This window comes from Mesoplodon bidens (genome assembly GCF_964165515.1).
Source record: "Mesoplodon bidens genome assembly, chromosome: 1".
Classification (NCBI taxonomy): Eukaryota; Metazoa; Chordata; class Mammalia; order Artiodactyla; family Ziphiidae; genus Mesoplodon; species Mesoplodon bidens.
The window spans coordinates 10355999-10374902 of NC_138176.1; the positions used below are offsets into that span (position 1 = coordinate 10355999).

Sequence of the window (18904 nt, forward strand, 5' to 3'; positions counted from 1 at the left end):
CATTTCTTTGAGGCCAATTCTCGGAATTGTGGCAGCTTATGTCGTGGCTACAGTCTGGTCACCATGTAGTTCACTTCTTCCACCTGGCGGGGGTTTCAGTATCTATAAGACAGCTCGCAGGATGTGGCTCAGAATGTTATCTGTAGCACTTGAGGAGGAACTAAAGGTCCTTGACTATGCTTAATGACTAAACTATTATTATTTGGTCTCTGTTATTCTTGGCTAAAATATTTCCACAGACAAAAGGCAGGCCGAGGACATGGGGAGGCAAGGACCATAGGGTCCTGCTCCATTTTAATACCACTGTGACAGTCTGTTACTCCTGAGGTTTTGATGTTCTTAAATGTACTTTTAAGGGACCATCAATTTCTCTCTCTTTTTCTTATCTATTGTTAATATATTAGCTTTTTAGTCTCCACAGATTCACTTTATCATATAACAAATAAAATTAAATAGAAATCTGCTATCTTCTAATACAAAAAGAGTGAATCAAAACATTACTGTACTAAGATATAAGATGACAACTGAGGTTTGTTTTCTCTGTGCTTGTTTGCACTATTATTAAGGCACACCTGAGTGTCACTCTCTCCATTCTGAAGCTTTAATGGGAGCAGAAATGAAAAATGGCCATATGAATGTGGCTGTATAGGATTTTTACTGCTACATCTTTGTGGGTTTTTTGTTTTTTAAAGTAATCCTCTGTCCTGAGCACTATTTTTAAAGCCAAGTGGCAAGAAATTGTTAATGCCCCCTTATATTCATACACTGATTTTTTTAAGGTGTCATGTATGTCTGACTGTATGATGAGGGAATTCTTCATCATCGTCTGTAGGCCCCACTTCCAGATACTGATGATCCCACAATGTATCCTGAGTATCAGAATTTTTTAAAGCTTCCCAAGTGATTCTAATGTGCAACCAAGGTTGAGAACCACTGCGCTAGAATTTAGCTTACTGTATTTAATGTGTTTTCTTTGAGAGTCTGCAATTTCCCCTGTTGTTAATATCTTAAATTTTTCTTACTTTTTTTATGAATAGACTTTTTTTTAAAAGCAGTTTTAGGTCTATAGAAAAATTGAGTCTAAAGTACAGAGTTCCTATATGCTCTCCAATCCCCCACTCCCAGTTTCCCCTATTATTAACATCTTGCATTAGTATGATACATTGTTATAAATGATAAGCCAACATTGTCCCATTATTATTAACAAAAGTGCAAAGTTTACGTTAGGGTTCAGTCTTTGTGGTGTACATTTTATGGATTTTGATGAATGTATAGCAACATGTGTCTCCCATTACGTTATTTTACAGAATTGTTTCATTGCCCTAAAAATCCCCTGTGCTCCCTCATTCATCTATCCCTCCCCTCCCAATCCCTTGACAACCACTGATCTCTTTACTGTCTCCATGGTTTTGCCTTTTCCAGCTTGTCATATAGTAGTGGAATCATATACAGTCTGTAGCCCTTTCAGGTTAGCTTCTTTCACTTAGTAATATGCATTTAAGTTTCCTCCATGTCTTTTCTTTCCTTGATAATTCATTCCTTTCGTCACTGAATGATAGTCCATTGTATGGACGTACCACAATTTGTTTATCCATTCACCTACTGAAGGAAATCCTGGCACACATTTGCTTCCACATTTTGCATTTAATGAATAAAGCTGCTATAAACATTTATTTGCAGGTTTTTGTGTAGACATAAGTTTTCAGCTCCTTTGGTCAAATACCAGGAAGCACAATTGCTGGATTATATGGTATAAGTATGTTTACCCATTCCTTTTTAATGGTTGCATACTATGATATGTATTATTGATAATAACCCCCCCATTGATGGACATTTAAGTTTGAAATTTTTTAATTTAAATTACAAATAATGCTACAAGAGAGTTTATACATCTTTTTGCACACATACTGATATTTATGTAGAATGGACTCCTAGAAGTAGGATTGCTCTGACCAAGATAATGTGAATTTGCCCTTAGCCACATGTAGTATTATCAAGTCTCCTGAGGAAAAATTTTGGCTGGACCTAAGGATTTGGAGGTCAGACTTAAAAATGGTAATTGAATCCATGGACATGGATGAAATTTCTGAGGGAGAAAATGTAAAGCAAGAAGAAAGAACAACCTAGAACAGAACACTAACTCCCAACATTTAACAGTCAAGTAAAGAATTGCCCTGGTGGTAAGAGAATAACCAGGATAAATGGTGTCAGGAAAGTGGAAGGCAGAGTGAGTTTCAAAGAGGAGGAAGTGGTCCTCTGAGTTTATACTTTGCTGAGGGTGGTAAAGACTGCAATGTTTTTTTCGTGTTCAATGCCAGGGAGACCCTTTGACCTTAGTGAATAGAATGAAGGTGATTGGACCAAGATACACATTGAAATAGCCTGTGGAGTGAGTAGGGAGGTGAGGAAATGGCCGTTAATATAAACACTCTTTAAAGGAGAGAAAGAGTAAGGTAACTGGAGAAAAGGTAGGGGTCACAGAGAGTTTTATTTGTGCCAGATAGCAGAGTCTTCAGCTTTTGTGAAAGTTAGTGGAAAGGAACTATTAGAAAAATTCCAGAAAGTTGCAAAAAGCAAAACTTGAATTCGCCACTTGCCGGCAGCTATTTATATAGCATTTACACTATATTAGGTATTATAAATCTAGAGGTTATTCGAAGTATACGGGAGGATTGCATAGGTTGTGTGCAAATACTACAACATTTTATATAAGGAATATGAGCATCCTCAGATTTTGGTATCTGCTGGGGGTACTGGAACCAATCCCCCATGGATACTGAGGGATGACTCAGTATGCAGATTGAGCTGAGACCAAGAATGAGGAAGAGGACAGGTTTCTGGATTGAGACCTTTGGCAAAGAAAAGTGAATTTGTGTTTGCCCCTATGGTAAATACTGTAATTTCAAATTTTATTTTATGAGGATTTGAAAATTTCCCCAGGAAATTTTCAAAAGTGTTTGCTGCTTGAAGGTACTTTTAGAAGTCTCTAGCTTAATTCCCTTGGAAGGAATCAAAATCAACCCAAAGCCAGATCCACTCTTCGGAAATTAGTATTATAGCTAACTTTTGTTGTATTTGGGAATTTGACTTTGTGACCAGCAATGTCATTACCATTATGGTAATACCTTTCATGAGCTGTCAGATATGGTGGAATTTAAAGGTATTGATTTAGAAAAAGCTAATTTGTCAAACCAAGGGAACATCATTGATCCTAAAATGAACTGATTGAACGTGTTTGATAACTAAAAAAAATTATTAGCTATTCATGTATTGACTTACAGTATTACCTTTTGCTTTTCCCTCTTTTCAGAACTCTACTTAAGATTTTTATTCTTATCTTGATAGCTAAATTTACAGATACTCTGAAGCTGGTAAGGATCTCTAACTTGCCAGAAGAAAAGAAACAATATGAAAATACCTCAGTAGGCTGGAGTGATGAGAATATGTCAGAACAAAATTTAACAATTGAAAAAAGTACAAATGTAATGCTTGGGTTCCAAACACACACACACAAATAGGAGGGTTTATGGTGGGATGCTGAAGAACATAGTTTAGCATTTGTTAATTTTCTTATTTGAAATAATTTCAAATTTACAGAAAAATTGTAATACTAATACAAAGAACTTGTTCATATTCTTCACCCAGATTCCCCAGTTGTTAATGTATTTCCACATTTGCCTAATCATTTCATCCCTTTTGTTCTGTATTTTTTTCTCAACCATTTGAGGGTAAGCTGTAGATATATTGAGCCATTATCCTTAAATATTTCAGTGTGTATTGCCTGAAAACTGGAACACTTTTGTACATAATCAGAGTACAGCCATCAAAGCCAGGAAGGTAGCATTGATATATTACTACCATCTAATCCACGGACCCTATTCAGATGCCACAGATTTTTCCAGTGATGTCCTTTATGACACAAAACCACACACACATACTTACAAACCTACTTTCCTTTTACCTTCTTTTCTTTCTGATCCAGAGTTCAGGTTGGGATCATGTGTTGCATTTATTGTCATGTCTCTTTAGCCCCCTTTTCCCTGGAACAGTTCCTTAGTGCACTCCAGGTTTTTCATTACCTTGACGTTTTTGAAGAATACGGTCCAGTTACTTGGTTGAATATCCCTTAATTTGTTTTCCTCAAATGTTTCTTCATAACTAGATTCAGGCTATGTAGTTTTGGGAAGAATACCCTGGAAATGATGCTGAGTTCTTTTCTTACTGCGACATCTGAGGAGGGGCACACGCTGTTGATTCATCTGACTGCTGGGGACTTGAAGTTGTATCACTTCATAAAGTGAGATATGCAGATGTCACTGCTGTAAAGTTAATAAGTATTTTGTATATGTTAGTAAGTAAATATTTTGTAGGGAGATACTTTGGGACAATGTAAATACCTTTATCAGACATATCTATTAATTTTTACTTTCATTGATGATTCTTATTTGGATCATTTATTACTGAGATAGCTGGCAAATGATTTTTCTCATTCAGTCATTACTTCTACTTTTCTTAGTTGGTATTCTACTACAAGGAAGAGCCATCCCTTCTCCGTTTGCTTGTTTATGTCATTGTGGACTCATGAAATCCTAACATTTTGGTCAATGTATTATATAATCGATTACTCTCATTATTTGTTTTGAATGCTCAAATTGGCTCAGACTTGGCCAGCAGCAACCTTTTCAAGGTGACTCCTGTATTCTTTTGACACATCTCCAACATATTTTACACGTTTACTTTCTGGCACAAAATATTCCAGGCTCATCTTGTACTTTCCCTGACCCAGCTCTGCATTCAGGCACTTCTCCAAGGAGCTCTAGTTCCTTTTTGTGGAGAGTAATATTTCGTAAACAAGATCTGGGCAATAAGTATGCTCATTGCTACTGGGGTTTCATTTCTTCCAAGCCCTCTCAACAGACAGATCTAGGAAATACACTCACGTACTTATATCTACTTGTGTATTTGTATGTCGATACAGTGTATAAACACCATGAGTTTTCACCTGTACCTCCAATTCTGATCCAACACAGCAGAACTTATTCTAGTCTTCTCCCTTTCTAGCCCTTCTCTGACAGAGAAATCCAGCTCCCATTTTTCTCAGTATATTTATTTATATGATCAGTTCCTTTGTATGTAAATAATCTCTTGACCACACAAGCCAGGAAGGGCTTAGGCGGCTCTGGACTCGCAGACTGCCTCTTTGGCCCCAGCCCCTACACACACCAGCAGCTGCACAAACCAGCTTCCTTTGTCTTTGAGAAACTCTGTAATGGTAAGTTTTACATGTTTCAATTTACATTTATTATATTGTTACAAGTTTTTAAGTGTAGCCTTTATTAGGGTAAACATTGGTGGTGAAAAAAGGAAGTATTTAAGAGTGTATTTAAGGATCAAAACACATAGAGTAGAAATCTGAAAGAATACAACCCTTATTCATCATCAGGAGGGGGTTCCTGTTAGCATTTTACTTAGGTAACCAGTAACCAGTATCTAAGTAGAGTCCTCACGGCAGTGAGCTGAGGCAGGAGGTAAAGTTGGTGTGATTTTTGTACGCTGTAGACTATGAGTCTGGCATTATCCTGTTTTCCTCTGGTGACCTTTTTACAGGGCTTTGATGCCATAACATCAGAACTAATCTGGAGTTCTTTCTGGTAAGAATCATCTTGATGAATTAGTTTTATATTATGATTTCTGGGAGTCAAGAGGTTTTTTTAATTACCATCATATCACGAGTTTGACAACATTATGTAGTTTTTTTCCCTTTAAAAAGATATTTCCACCAGGACAGTTAGGCAAGAAAATGAAATAAAAGGCATCCAGATTGGAAAGGAAGACATAAAACCATCTTTATTTGCAGATGACATGATCTTGTATATAGAGAATCCTAAAGACTGTACTAAAAAACTATCAGAACTAATAAATGAATTCAGCAAGGTTACTGGATAAAAGATCAACACACCAAACTCAGTTTTATTTCTGTATACTTGCAATAAACCATCTAAAAATGAAATTAAGTAAACAATTTTATTTATAATAACATCAAAAAGAATTGTTAGGAACAAATTTAGCAGCGCAATGAAAAATTTATATTCTGTAAAATACAAAACATTGTTGAAAGAAATTACAGAAGACCTAAATAAATGGGGGGGAAAATTCCATGTTCATGGATCAGAAGACTTAATATTGTTAAGTCTTCAAATTGACCTACAGATTAAATGCAATTCCTATTAAAATAACAGCTGGCTTCTTTGTAGAAATTGATTGTTGATCCTAAAAGTCACATGAAAATTAAAGGAACCCAGGGCTTCCCTGGTGGCACAGTGGTTGAGAGTCCGCATGCCAATGCAGGGGACATGGGTTCGTACCCCGGTCCGAAAAGATCCCACATGCTGTGGAGCGGCTGGGCCCGTGAGCCATGTCCGCTGAGCCTGCGCATCCAGAGCCTGTGCTCCGCAACGGGAGAGGCCCCAACAGTGAGAGGCCCGCGTACCGCAAAAAAAAAAAAAAAAAAAAAAAAAATTAAAGGAACCCAGAATAGCCAAAACAATCCTGAAAAAGAAGAATAGAGTTAAAGACTGTGTGGTTCTGGCATATAGATAGACATATGTATTAGTGGACTAGAATTGGGAGTCCAGTAAGAAACTCATATTTATGGTCAACTGATTTTCAAAAATGAAACCGAGACAGTTGAGTGGACGAAAGAATAATCTTTTCAACAAATGGTTCTGGGTCAACTGGATATCCACATGCAAAAGAATGAAGTTGATTCCCTATTTCACATGATATACAAAAATAAACTCAAAATGGATTGGATCCAAATGTAAGTGCTAAAACCATAAAACCCTTAGGGAACAAAAATAGGAGTAAATCTTCATGACCATGGATTTGGTGATGGTTCTTAAATATGACACCAAAAGCACAAGCAACAAAAGAAAAAAATAATAAATTCGGCTTCATCAAAGTTAAAAACTTGTATACTTCCAAAGACATCATCAACAAAGTAAAAAAGGCAGCATAGAATGGGAGGGTGTATTTGCAAATCATATATCTGATAAGGATCTAATACCCAGAATATATAAACAACTCTTATAGCTCAATAAAAAGCCCAGTTTAAAAATGGACAAATGATTTGAATAGAAAGAGGATATATGAATGACCAGTAAGAACATGAAAAGAAACATCATCATTAGCTTTGACCCAGTGCAAATCAGAATCACAGTAAGATGCCACGTCATACCCACTAGGATGGCTACAATAGGAAAAGCAGATAAAAACGGGTGTTGATGAGGATGTGAAGAAATTGGAACTTTCATACACTGCTGGTAGGAATGTAAAATGGTTCAGCCACTTTGGAAAACGTCTGGCAGTTCTTCAATAGGTTCAACAGAGAGTTCTCATAGGACCCAGTAATTTCACTTATAGGTATACATCCAAGAGAAATGAAAACACAGAAACTTGTACACAAATGTCCATAACAGCATTATTTATAGTAGTTTAAAAGTAAATAACCCATATGTCCATCAACTGCTGAATGGATAAATAAAAATTGATACAGTAGTTCCCCCTTAACCCTCAGGGGATATGTTCTAAGACCTCCAGTGGATGCCTGAAACCATGGATATACTGAACCCTATATACTATGTTTTTTCCTATATACATACCTATGATAAAGTTTAATTTACAAATTAGGCACAGTAAGAGAATATCTGAATTGCCAACATCACTACCCTTGCACTTGGAGCCATTATTGAGTAAAGTAAGGGTTGCTTGAACACAAGCACTGTGATACTATGACAGTTGACTTGATAACCAAGATGGCTACTAAATGACTAACAGGTGGGATACAGTGGACAAAGGGGATGATCTGAGGGATGGGGTGGGGTGGTGCGAGATTTCATCACACTACTCAAAGGAGTGCACCCTTTAAAACTTATGAATTATTTCTGGAATTATCCATTTAATATTTTCAGACTGAGGTTGACCACGGGTAATTGAAACCGAGGAAAGCAAAACTGCAGATAAGACGGGGGTGGGGGGAACTACTGTGTATCCCTACAATAAATAGTATATGATTTGGCAATAAAAAGGAGTGAAGTGCTGATGCCTGCTGTAATGTGGATGAGCCTCGAAAACATTGTGCTAAATAAATCAGTCACAAAAGATCACATATTATCTGATTCTATAGAGAGATTGGTATTGCTTAGGGCTAAGAAAGTTCGGGACAGTGGGAAGTGACTGCTAATAGGTATGGGGCTTCTTTCTGGGTTGCTGAAAACACTCTAAAATTGATTGTTGTGATGATTACCCACCTCTGTGACTACACTAGCAACCATAGATTCGTACACTCTAAATGGGTGAATTGTATGGTGTGAGAATTGTTGCTGTAAAGCTGTTGTTGCATATTCTTTCACAAATAAGCTAAGTTTAGATTTGTTTTCTTAGTTTTCATTTTTACCAAAAAAATATTCTGAGTGAAATGACTAGCTAACAGTATTCCTTACAGAATATGAAAATGTGTACTTCTCCCTGAGGGATTCCCAAGTCGATTTTTGAGTCTCCCACCAAGTGGGCTTGAAGACTTCACTGATTGAGCTCAGTTAATTTCTGTCACAACTGCTGTGTATTCCCTTGCCTTGCCCTTTGCTCTCCCATACTAAAAGCTTCCTCTCAGATTCTCTCCACCTTCCCCAAACACTCCCCCATGGCAATTAAAACATTTGTTAATACCTCTTGTCACTTTACAGTGTTCTAAATCATGTTTGGCTTTGAACTTGCCAGAGTTGAGTTTGGTTTCATAGTTGGGTTCCATCATGTATTTATTTGTTCAAATTTTCAAATTCCATTATATCCCCATTTTGCCCAATGATATTTAGCTTCGTTAATGTTACCGAGTCTACCATTTATACAGCTATCTTTATGAGAAACTGTATGTAAGAAGTATGTAACTTGTTTTTATGTTTATGTTTTCATGTTCTTGCAACGCTGTAACAATAAATAATGAAGTTAAGAAAACAGACTGTTTCATCAGTTTCTGGAAAGCCTAGAAGTTATAAAGTCTCTTTAAGAATAACGAATGAGTTAAATCCCCGTAAGAAGGAGAGGTAAAGCTTTGATCTCTAGGCTTTTTCCTTTGAAAGCACCGGTGATGTACAGTTCACCTCCTGTGAATAAAAAGCTGGGGGAAATCAAGCAGTTGCTGCCCACCAGAGTTTTCCTTGAAGAGTAAAACATCACAGAGTTCACAGCATATTTGTTTCACTAGTGATCAAATGCTCATCTCAGAAAAGGGTTTGCTCGATTGCCTTTGTTGTTTATTCTATGAAATTAAATGATGATACGTTAGAGAAAGGAAAGATGGAAGAAGTTCTTGTCGGCAGACCTTTTTAAGACATCTCAAAACGAGCTGGCAGTTTCCCTTAGATGAGATGACAGATGGCCTTTCATCTCAAAATGGCTTTATTTTTCTAGTATCTTCAAGATCCCCTCAAGAAGAGGCCTGTTGTGCTGTATCGGTTTAGCTATGTAGCTTTTTGTCTACAAATGCTGATAACATGTATCAGGCAAGCAACACACATGATTCCAGGAGGGTTTTGTGAGGATATTTGCTTTGTTTTTTTAGCTTTAGTAAATAAATCAACTAATTTTCAGTGTTTTAAGTGTCTGGTAGAATTTTCCTCGTTTTAGGTTGTAAATTTAAATTTTAATACTAATTTTATAGATTCTACTAAGAATCAGAATCTGCCTTCATTGCAGATGAAATTAATGGTTATGAAACTGCAGACTGCTAATCCCAGAAAACACAACTGTAGTTTGTATAATGATAGTCACTGGTTTCTGAAGTTAATACAATACCCATTGAAAGGGTAATTGATTTGATTTTCTGGCCGTAATATAAGATGTGGCTGGAATGCAATCCAAAAGAAGCTGTATTTAAATCTTTAAATGCATCTTATGGAATTGTTGAACACTGAGAACGTAGATGGACATTTGGGGAGGCAAGGGGGAGAGGGGTCAGAGAGAGGATTGTGTGTGGGGGCCGACTTCACTCTATTTCTGTATTATTTGAGTTCTTAAAAAAGCATTACTTTTATGGTTTAAAAAGATATAAAATAAGAAATGAATGTGCATTTTATTGAGTATTCAGTAATTTCATTGATGACTAATTCCTAGAAAATGTTAACGTTAGTTCAAGTTATTGAAATATCAAGTTTTAAACATTTTACAGTGTATCTTTTCTTTGTTTCTCTTACACTCTGTCTTGTTGATCTGTTTCCTTTTTCAAAAGTATTGGCGGTTTTAGATTGATACTTTGGCACCTTTGGGTAGGCAGAATTCTAAGTTTACATTCCAAATTTGAGCTGCAATTTAAGTGTTTTTAGGGAGGGAAAGATATGCTTGATTGCTACTTTTTATCTCTATGATGTTTCAGTGCCTTTTTTTTTACAGTCAAAGTGTGATAATGGGAAAATTTAAGAATTGGGGGCAATTAAGAAAACTAATTTGTATTTCAATAAATTTATTAAAAGTTTCAATTAAGTGTCAGTATTTCTGGTGAAATGGTGATAGAATGTCAGGAACACAGCATTTGGAATATTAAACAAACAACAGCAGTAATAGTAACTACAATGCCAAGAACTTCCGAAGTATTTGAGCACTGAGACCAAATATATTTGTGTCTCTGATGACTTGGATATATTAACATTGAAGGGAATGAGGAGAGGGTTTTACAATTCATTATTACCACTTTTTGTGGTAATTACATGTGATGTTAAAAAATCAACAGCTGGTTGATATCTACTTTTAGAGTATATTAAGCATTTGACTACTTTAATCCAGAACAAAGGCCTCAAAAGTATTTGGAGTAAAAAGAACTATTGAACTTGATTGATTTCTTTGCTATAGGGTTCTCTAAAAATGCTATAAATTAATTTAGAAGTTTTATGAAAATTAGATATATAAGTTAAACGATAGATTCAGCAGCATCACAAGCTAGTGTGTGTTTCAGTGGTTGAATCTTAAAGCTTTTCCTGTAATCTTAATAAATAGAAATGAAATATATTTTTGACAAATGAAACAATACAAAATTTCCTACTCTCTAAGAGGAGTGCACTCTAAAATAGTTGATGTAAATTATACATAATGGTGGGTTTTTCCTAATCTTCTGTTTTCATATTTATATGTCATACTAGAAAAGAATAAAAATTAGAGGGTGGCATTTCATTCTAGATAAAATAAGATAATGGCATATCAAATCTTAAGTTTTTATTTGTTAGAGTGTTCCATTCATTTGAATTTTAAAGGATGTCTGTCCTAAAATATTTTAGGATAAAGGTTTAAACTGTGAAACATCATTCTGTGTAGTTAAATATAGACATGCTTTAAAATGCCATTTTAAAAAGTCAGGGTTTTAGATTTAGCCGGTTTTGTGCAATTTTGCCACTGTCCTTGCTTCTCTCCTTTGCTCTTCTTACTGATCTTTACTAGTTTTCTATTTGTATTAGTTTCTAAGCATAATTGAATCTAACCTTTTCCTACTAGTAGCATTTATAACCAGGTGATGAAGAGTTCTGTGTTGCAATCCACGTGCTTTAAACTGTCTGAAACTGACAGCAGGAACCAGGTCCCTGCCTTTTCCTTTGCTTGTCACTTACCCTGGTAAGGGATGTGGTAACCTAGTAAATGTTAAATATTTAGTTGTTTTGAAGTATGTGCATTTTCTGCTTCAGTTGGATAAAGTAATTTGTAAGAAACAACACATATTTTGAAGTCCAACCAGGTACACCAAAGCCACTTGAAGTATTTACAACAGAGAACATTTAATTCACGGAATTGGTGATAACAGGCAGTGGTATTGCTGAGAGCCAGGAGCACAGAGATGTGACCCAGAGAGTAGCAACATCAGGAAACCACTGCCACCCCTGGGCTGAAGAGAAAAGGGGCTCAGGGTCCAGGGATGGCAACCAATAGAAGCTGGGGTAGTTCTAGGCAAAGGGAACAGTTAGAGATAAGTACTGTTAACAGGTTAATGTATGTTTGTCCAGATCTTTTTCTATGCATATACTAGGCTTTTAACACTGAACCTATTTTTTTTTCACTTAACAATCTATTTTCCTTTGTCTTTTTAATAGCTGTATAACATTTTACTGTATGGATATACCTTAACATGTTTATTAACCAGTTCTCCATTCATGGACATTTATGTTGATCCCAGTTTTTTAGTATTACAGAGTACTGCTGTAAATATCCTTACACATATATATAAACACTGGTGTCTGTGTTTTTCTAGGACAGTGGTTCTCAATCCACCTCTTAGGCTTAAGAAATTACTGATGCTCAGGTTCCATTGAGACAAGTTTTTAAATCAGGATCTCTGGGAATAGGATCCAGGCTTTGGTATTTTTTTAAAAACTCTTCAGATGATTCTCATATTTAGTCAGCTGTGGGATGATTCTGAGAACTGGTCTTGCTGAGTCAATGATTTAAAAAAAAACCATTTTAGTAGATGCTGTTAACATTGTTTTCTGTATTAGTTAGGATTAAGAGCAACTGCCAATAATAGAAACCTAAAATAATTTGTCTTAAGGTAGTTTTTTCCTGTTTTATGTAGAATTCTAGACAGAGGCAGTCCAGGGCTGGAATGGCCATTTTGTTCCACGAAGTTCTCAGGTACCCAGGTTCCTTCTAGCTTTTGTTTTTGCTGAACCGAGAGAAAGCTGCAAGACAGAGGTTAGAGCTCCTACTGTGATATTTATGCTCTAAGCAGCAGAATGAAGGAAGGGCTAAAAAAGGAAGGAGGCGGGCTTCCCTGGTGGCGCAGTGGTTGAGAGTCCGCCTGCCGATGCAGGGGACGCGGGTTCGTGCCCCGGTCTGGGAAGATCCCAAGTGCCGTGGAGCGGCTGGGCCCGTGGGCCATGGCTGCTGAGCCTGCGCGTCCGGAGCCTGTGCTCCGCAACGGGAGAGGCCACAGCAGTGAGCGGCCCGTGTACCGCGAAAAAAAAAAAAAAAAAAACGGAAGGAGGCAAAGACCCTGGGCCAGCTGCCCTACAAAACCCTTTGCTTGTATCCTGTTGGCCAGAACTTGGTCACAGGACCACACCCGGCTGCAAGGAAGGCTGAGAAACAGTATGCTATGCCCTGCTAAAAACCAGGAGTTCTTCTATATGGAAGAAGAGGAGAACCGATAGTGGCCGTCTCCGTGAAAGCTGCAAGCATCTGCCCTCCTGCCTGCACAACACGAGTGCCCATCGCCCCAACCTGGCCAGTTCAAGTCAGCCCAGACTGCTGAGTCAGCAGAAAGCCTCACTGCAGGGATGGAAACTTCACACAGTGAATGTTGGCTCTGGGAGAGGCAAAATAAATTTAAATCAGACTCAGGAAAGATGCTGGAGAGCTGTAAACTTCATCGTGTATGAGAAAATAATAAGGACATTGAAAGCCATTTGAAAAATTGCATACAATTCCTTGCCTCTCCCTGATGTTTCAGCTCTCTTAGTGGAGGGAATTTACTGTCTTTCAGCAAGGCATTTGTTATTTATTAACATACTCAAGTTAGTCTTAATACTGCACACCCTCATTTGAACATACTGCTCAGAGAAGACATCTTAATGCATAATACATAATTTTTATACTTCGGTTAAACATTCTTAAATTAGGAAATGAAAAGTGGTTTGATAGGTGCTGTTTTTAATCCATATTTTTTGTTACTGCAGTGGATGAAGGTCGCAGTAAGGAACCGGACCGCCTGCAGGTGTTTTACAAGAAGGCCATAATGCCTTACGGTGTGTATAAGAAGCAACAGAGAGACCCGAGCGAGGAGGCCGCCGTGCTGCAGTACGCAAGCCTGGTGGGGCAGGCGTGCTCCGAGCGGATGCTGCTCTTCAGAAGCTGAATCAGCTCGTTCGCCGCTCTGCCCGGCATTCCTGCCAGCGTTGTGCTGCTGATGTGTGCCGCAGTGCAAGTTCATTACCCGGGGGAAACTCTGTAACCATCCGCAGATGAGACTTCTTAATTTTGATTGGTATATCGCTTTTCTAAAATATTTTGTGGCAATGTATTTGTGAGAATCTCATGGTTAATATAAAGATTTATAAAATATGTTATGACCGAGACTCATAATTGGGGTTTATCATTTCAGAAGTCTATTTTATGAACAAGAGACGGTAAACTTCTCTTGTTAATATTAAAACAAACTGTTTCCTCAGAGCCATTTAAAACATTAGTTTATGCTGAAAGACCTTAGGTGTGGGGAAGAAGTGGGAATTCTTTGTCATCACTTAGAAAATGTCTTCTCCAGGCAACAAAACTGAGCTGTTACTCTGTTCAATATTACATTACTGCCGAATGTTATATTAGGTAGTTTAATAGAAAACTTGAAAAAAAAGGAAATAGTACAAACTTCCAAAAAAGGATGTTTGTTGTGTTAACGTCGGATGTCTCTTTACCCAGGACAGTCCTATTCGTGTCTGCTGTCTTGGCACAGTTATTATTCCTAGAATAATTATTACTCATGCTCCCTTTTACTCTCCAAAATATCCCAGTTTGGACAATAAAATAAGTGATTACTGTAGCTATATATTATATTGTCAAAACTGGGATACTTCGCATTATTTCTCAAAATCTAAGAAGTGCAGTTTTTTTTAGAAAGTTGTTGGCTCCTGCCTTGACCTAAGCCCCATCTAAGGTAAATATAGACTAATTTTTATTTCCTTAGAACTCAGGACACTTATTTTTGGTTACTGATTAAAAATTAGTTTCTATCTGACTACTTTTATAGCTGTGCCACAAACTGCTTTTAAGTGAAGTAGGAATCATCTTGACCTCTGTTCCCGGGCAGGAGGCGAAACCACCCGGTTCTTGCCCTTTGATTTGGGGGCCAGAGAGGAGACACCACACTTACTAGTCTGCAGCAGAGGCAGGTCCTTCTTTCCCTCTCCCTTCTCTTAGTTGGTTCATCATTCATTCAGCAGATGTCCCTTGTCCCCCACCTTCAAGGTGGCAGGCGCTGTGCCAGGAGGTGGGAGGGGGGCAGGCGAGTCGAGCTGTGCTGGAGGCGGGGAGGGACAGAGGAGGCTTACTCTCCTTGCTCTTTCTCAGCTGACCACCACGTGCTGCCACCTGCTTGGCCACTGAGTCCTTTTCATTTCTCATTTTGCCCACTTTCTCATTTTCTGTTGATTGATCTTTTTAAAAAACGTGTTATAAATCTTAGTGGCTTGAATCCCACTACTGATTTTTAAACTTTTCTCTTAAATTCACTGAGTTTAGGTATAAAACATTAGAAAATAATTTCAGCTAGCTAGAATAAAAGGAAGGATCATAAAACAATGGTTTTAAAAATCAGATATCTATCTAGAAGGTCAACATCCAAATAAATTGTATTTATTCATTCAGAGAGAGAGAGTGTGTGTATGTGTGTAGCACCTACCATGAGCAGGTACTTAGCTAGCTGGGGATAGAGTAGTGATGGCATGGATTTTGCATTCTCTGGAATTTTGTCCTTCAAAATAGTCTCCCAAGAGCATTTGATAGACTCTTATTTAGAACTGCCTTCAGAATCTGTAGAACATATAAAAAAATATTTCCCTCTAAAGTGAAGATAGCTTAATTTTTTAATGATTTATGAAAATGATACTTTAAGCAGCTAAACATTAAGAAAAGCATAAATAAGAAAGTAAGAATGACCTGAAATCCTATTGAGTTGAAAGAAATTTCAGAATAGGACTTCAGAAGCGTTGTGAGTAATCTCAGTATTATTAAAATAAGTAGGGTAGGTCCATACCTGGTACCCTTGGCATTGGAATGTTCAGGTTGATGTCATCAGGTGTGTTATACCAACTTTCGTCTTAGTATGTAGAATGGAATTCATTAAGATCACAACTCAAGTATCAGATGAAGAGAAAGCTTGAATCTTACTTCTTACCGCAACTCTGGTGTTTTTCTGAAGAGTTCAGTTTAGGATTCCTTCAGAGGAAAAGGATTAAGCCCCCTACCTGGAACCGTGGTGCTCTCCCTGTGCGTGGCATTCTAGGTTGGCTCCATTGAAGCTCCAGAGAGAGGTGGGGATGAAGATTCTTCTACTCGCGTTGCTATTTTCGTGTGTTATTTTTCTGAGAGTAGACAGTGTGTTGATCCTAATGAACAAAGTGTCTTCTAAAGACGGTTATTTGTTCTTCTGAGCCCTGCTGAGTGAATGTTGATAGTGAGCTAGAAAAGGACAGTCAAGGAAAGTGACTTGGCTCGGTCAGGTGACAAGCAGTCTAGCTGAGAAATCTGATTTTACATTAATGGCTTTCATCTAAAGAAGGATGCATGAGAACCTTTCAAAGATAGTTTATATCTTTTCAAGGCTGGACGCTTTGCATTTACAATCTTAGTGCTGTGGTCCCTTTCTGATTTCAGATAGATTTATGCCTGCCTCCCTGTCTTGGGGGCAAAAATGTAATAGAGATTCCCCATGCTGTCATCTTTATTTAAATTATTTCAGTTCTGTGAGATTTTTGTTATCTTGTTTTTTTTTTAAATGTAATCTGAGCACTTTCTTTATATTCTGAAAAATAGAAGCTATTACCAGATGAATATATTATTCATTTGATTAAAATTATTTAGATAAGAAATTATTACTGTTTATGTTTGCTTTCAGATAGCTTATTCTAATTTTATCCATTTTTCAAAATATCAGTTGTATATGATTTCTTATGTTTTGGAATTTATTATGTAAATGAACCTTTTCAGATTTCTGGACAGTGTATGGTTTCATTTGGTAAGCTTTATATTATTTCAGTAGAATAAAGATGAGAAAGATGATGATCAGCTACTTAAAATGTATCTACTCTTGCTCACTTTAAAGAAGGAAACAAAGTGGAAACAATTGGGAAATGTTTGAATTAGGCTCGTTACTCAAATGTGGATTATTTTCCAAAAGAAAACCAGTGACTGTAAGACAAAACACGTTTGATTTTTGCATGTGATATTTTTTGCTCTTGTATGTGCTTTTTGAACAGTCCATTTGATAAAACTTGAATGGAAAAAATAAAACTCCCTGTCTGCAGCGGCTGTTGGTGGTCATTACTTAAAGGCCGACGTGTCCATCTTTCGAATTCTTGGCACATTTCACCTGCAGTGAGTATGCAGGAAGCCGAGGTCGCCACTGGCTATGTGAATGACAGTGTTTAATTTGCAGTAATTGGAATCCCAGATCACTTAGTTACCTAAATCAAAGCATGATGGATTTCTTTCTCAGGAATAAATAAAAGTAAAGTATTACCTTTGGGTAAAAGAATGTCTATTCCCTAATTTTTCACAAGATAAATTAGGGAATAGGCATTCTTTTACCCAGAGGGACTCGAAATAATATTTCAGTAGCAAACTCAAGTATAATTTTTCTTTAAAAGTTTAGTTTTCAGAGAAATTTTCATAAATATCTCACAAAGCAAAGTGTACTTTCATCCTTCTCAAGAGTCCACAGCATATTTCTAGAATACATTTGGAAGTGTTTTGTCTTTTTACAGTTAAGGGGATCCTGGTGGGTTTATGATAAAATGAATCCTGTTTCCCAAGTGATTTGAATATTACTTATAAATCCCACTGATATTTTTTCCAGAATGGAAATAGCTTTATTGTTTTTCTTGTTTGAAATGGGTAGTGTTCACCAGAAGACATTTAGACAGTATAGAAAAGTATACCAGAGAAAATAACAATCACGTACAGTCCTGTCACTAACTGTTACTGCTGTCGTTCACACTTTGGTGTATGTCCTTTCAAGCTTTTTTCTACTTATATTTATGTATATGTTTTATTTTGAAATAAATTATGCCATGTATATTTCATAATTTTTTCATCTATTTTTTGAACATCTTAATTTACTGTGAAAATGAAAATAGATTGGAAGAATAATCATTTAAATGGCCGTATACTATTCCACTGTGTCTATACTCTTTTGAGACAGGAGGTTTAAGACTTTAGTCCCATCTTATGGATGACAGGAGTTGTAATTGATCGGCATTAATTGTTTTTCTCAGTTCTTTGTAACACTTGGCAACATTGTTCTTATTCCTCATTGCCTGATTCCCTTTGCCTTTCACTGGACAATAGGAATTTTCTCCTTACTTGAAGTTTCAGAAAATGTGTGGCTTTTAAAACTTAGTGCCCCTCCTCTCATTGTCCCTCAACTAAATATTTTCTGGGAGACCTACACTATTGTTTTTACAGTTGGCACACCTCTAAAATTTCCAGTTAGAAAATGTCTTATTTAAAAGCTTAAAGTTATTTTTAAAACCAGTTAAGGTTCTGATTCATTGATTCTTTGTAGAACAGAGGTCTTTAAAATGCGTACCTGGAAAGGGTGGATAACCATACCAGTATTTTTAATTTAGCTCAGTTTTTTACGTTTAAAAGTATGTTGGCTGTTTAAGAGTTAATTCTAAGTAAAACTGCATTTTTCATATCCAGTTAGTGTCAAGTTGGTGTCTTCAGTCCTATCCAGAAAATATTTTCCAATTAACTGTTGCAGTTAGACCAAAAATTAAAGTTGCTGAATATGTTTTGCATGCCAAACTTTTATTCTTTTAGACCTCCAAAGTAGCTTGCAGATTTGTATAGCTTGGTTTCCTCGTCACATCTCTTCACCTGCAATATGAAGAAGCAATTCCAAATAGAGGTGCTGTTGTTTTTTTTTTTAAACAAAACAAAACAAAAAAGCCATAGCATAGCACATCTTAATGTTATGTGGCACGTGTGATTTTTAATAGTTAATTACCTGTTAATATGGCACTCAGAAGTAAATGTTTCAGCCACCTTGGAGGCAGAGGAAGATATCCCTCACTTGTCTGGCAGGTATAAAGCAGACTGTTAGCAATGACCACAAATATCTTCGTTTCTTTCATCATTACAATTTTATTGAAGTCAG

The 18904-nt window shown here is 36.8% G+C and overlaps 1 protein-coding gene across 6 annotated transcripts in view; it reads left to right on the plus strand.

The window, feature by feature from the left end:
* Window positions 1-17047, plus strand: part of ATE1 (arginyltransferase 1) — a 163849-nt gene extending 146802 nt beyond the window's left edge. For all 6 annotated transcript variants that reach the window (XM_081221003.1, XM_081221005.1, XM_081221004.1 and 3 more), the window contains one exon: window positions 13710-17047. In XM_081221003.1, coding sequence (XP_081077129.1) covers window positions 13710-13888 — 179 coding nt within the window. In that variant the 3' untranslated portion in view covers window positions 13889-17047. The remainder of the gene's footprint in view (window positions 1-13709) is intronic.
* Window positions 17048-18904: the final 1857 nt, after the last annotated feature.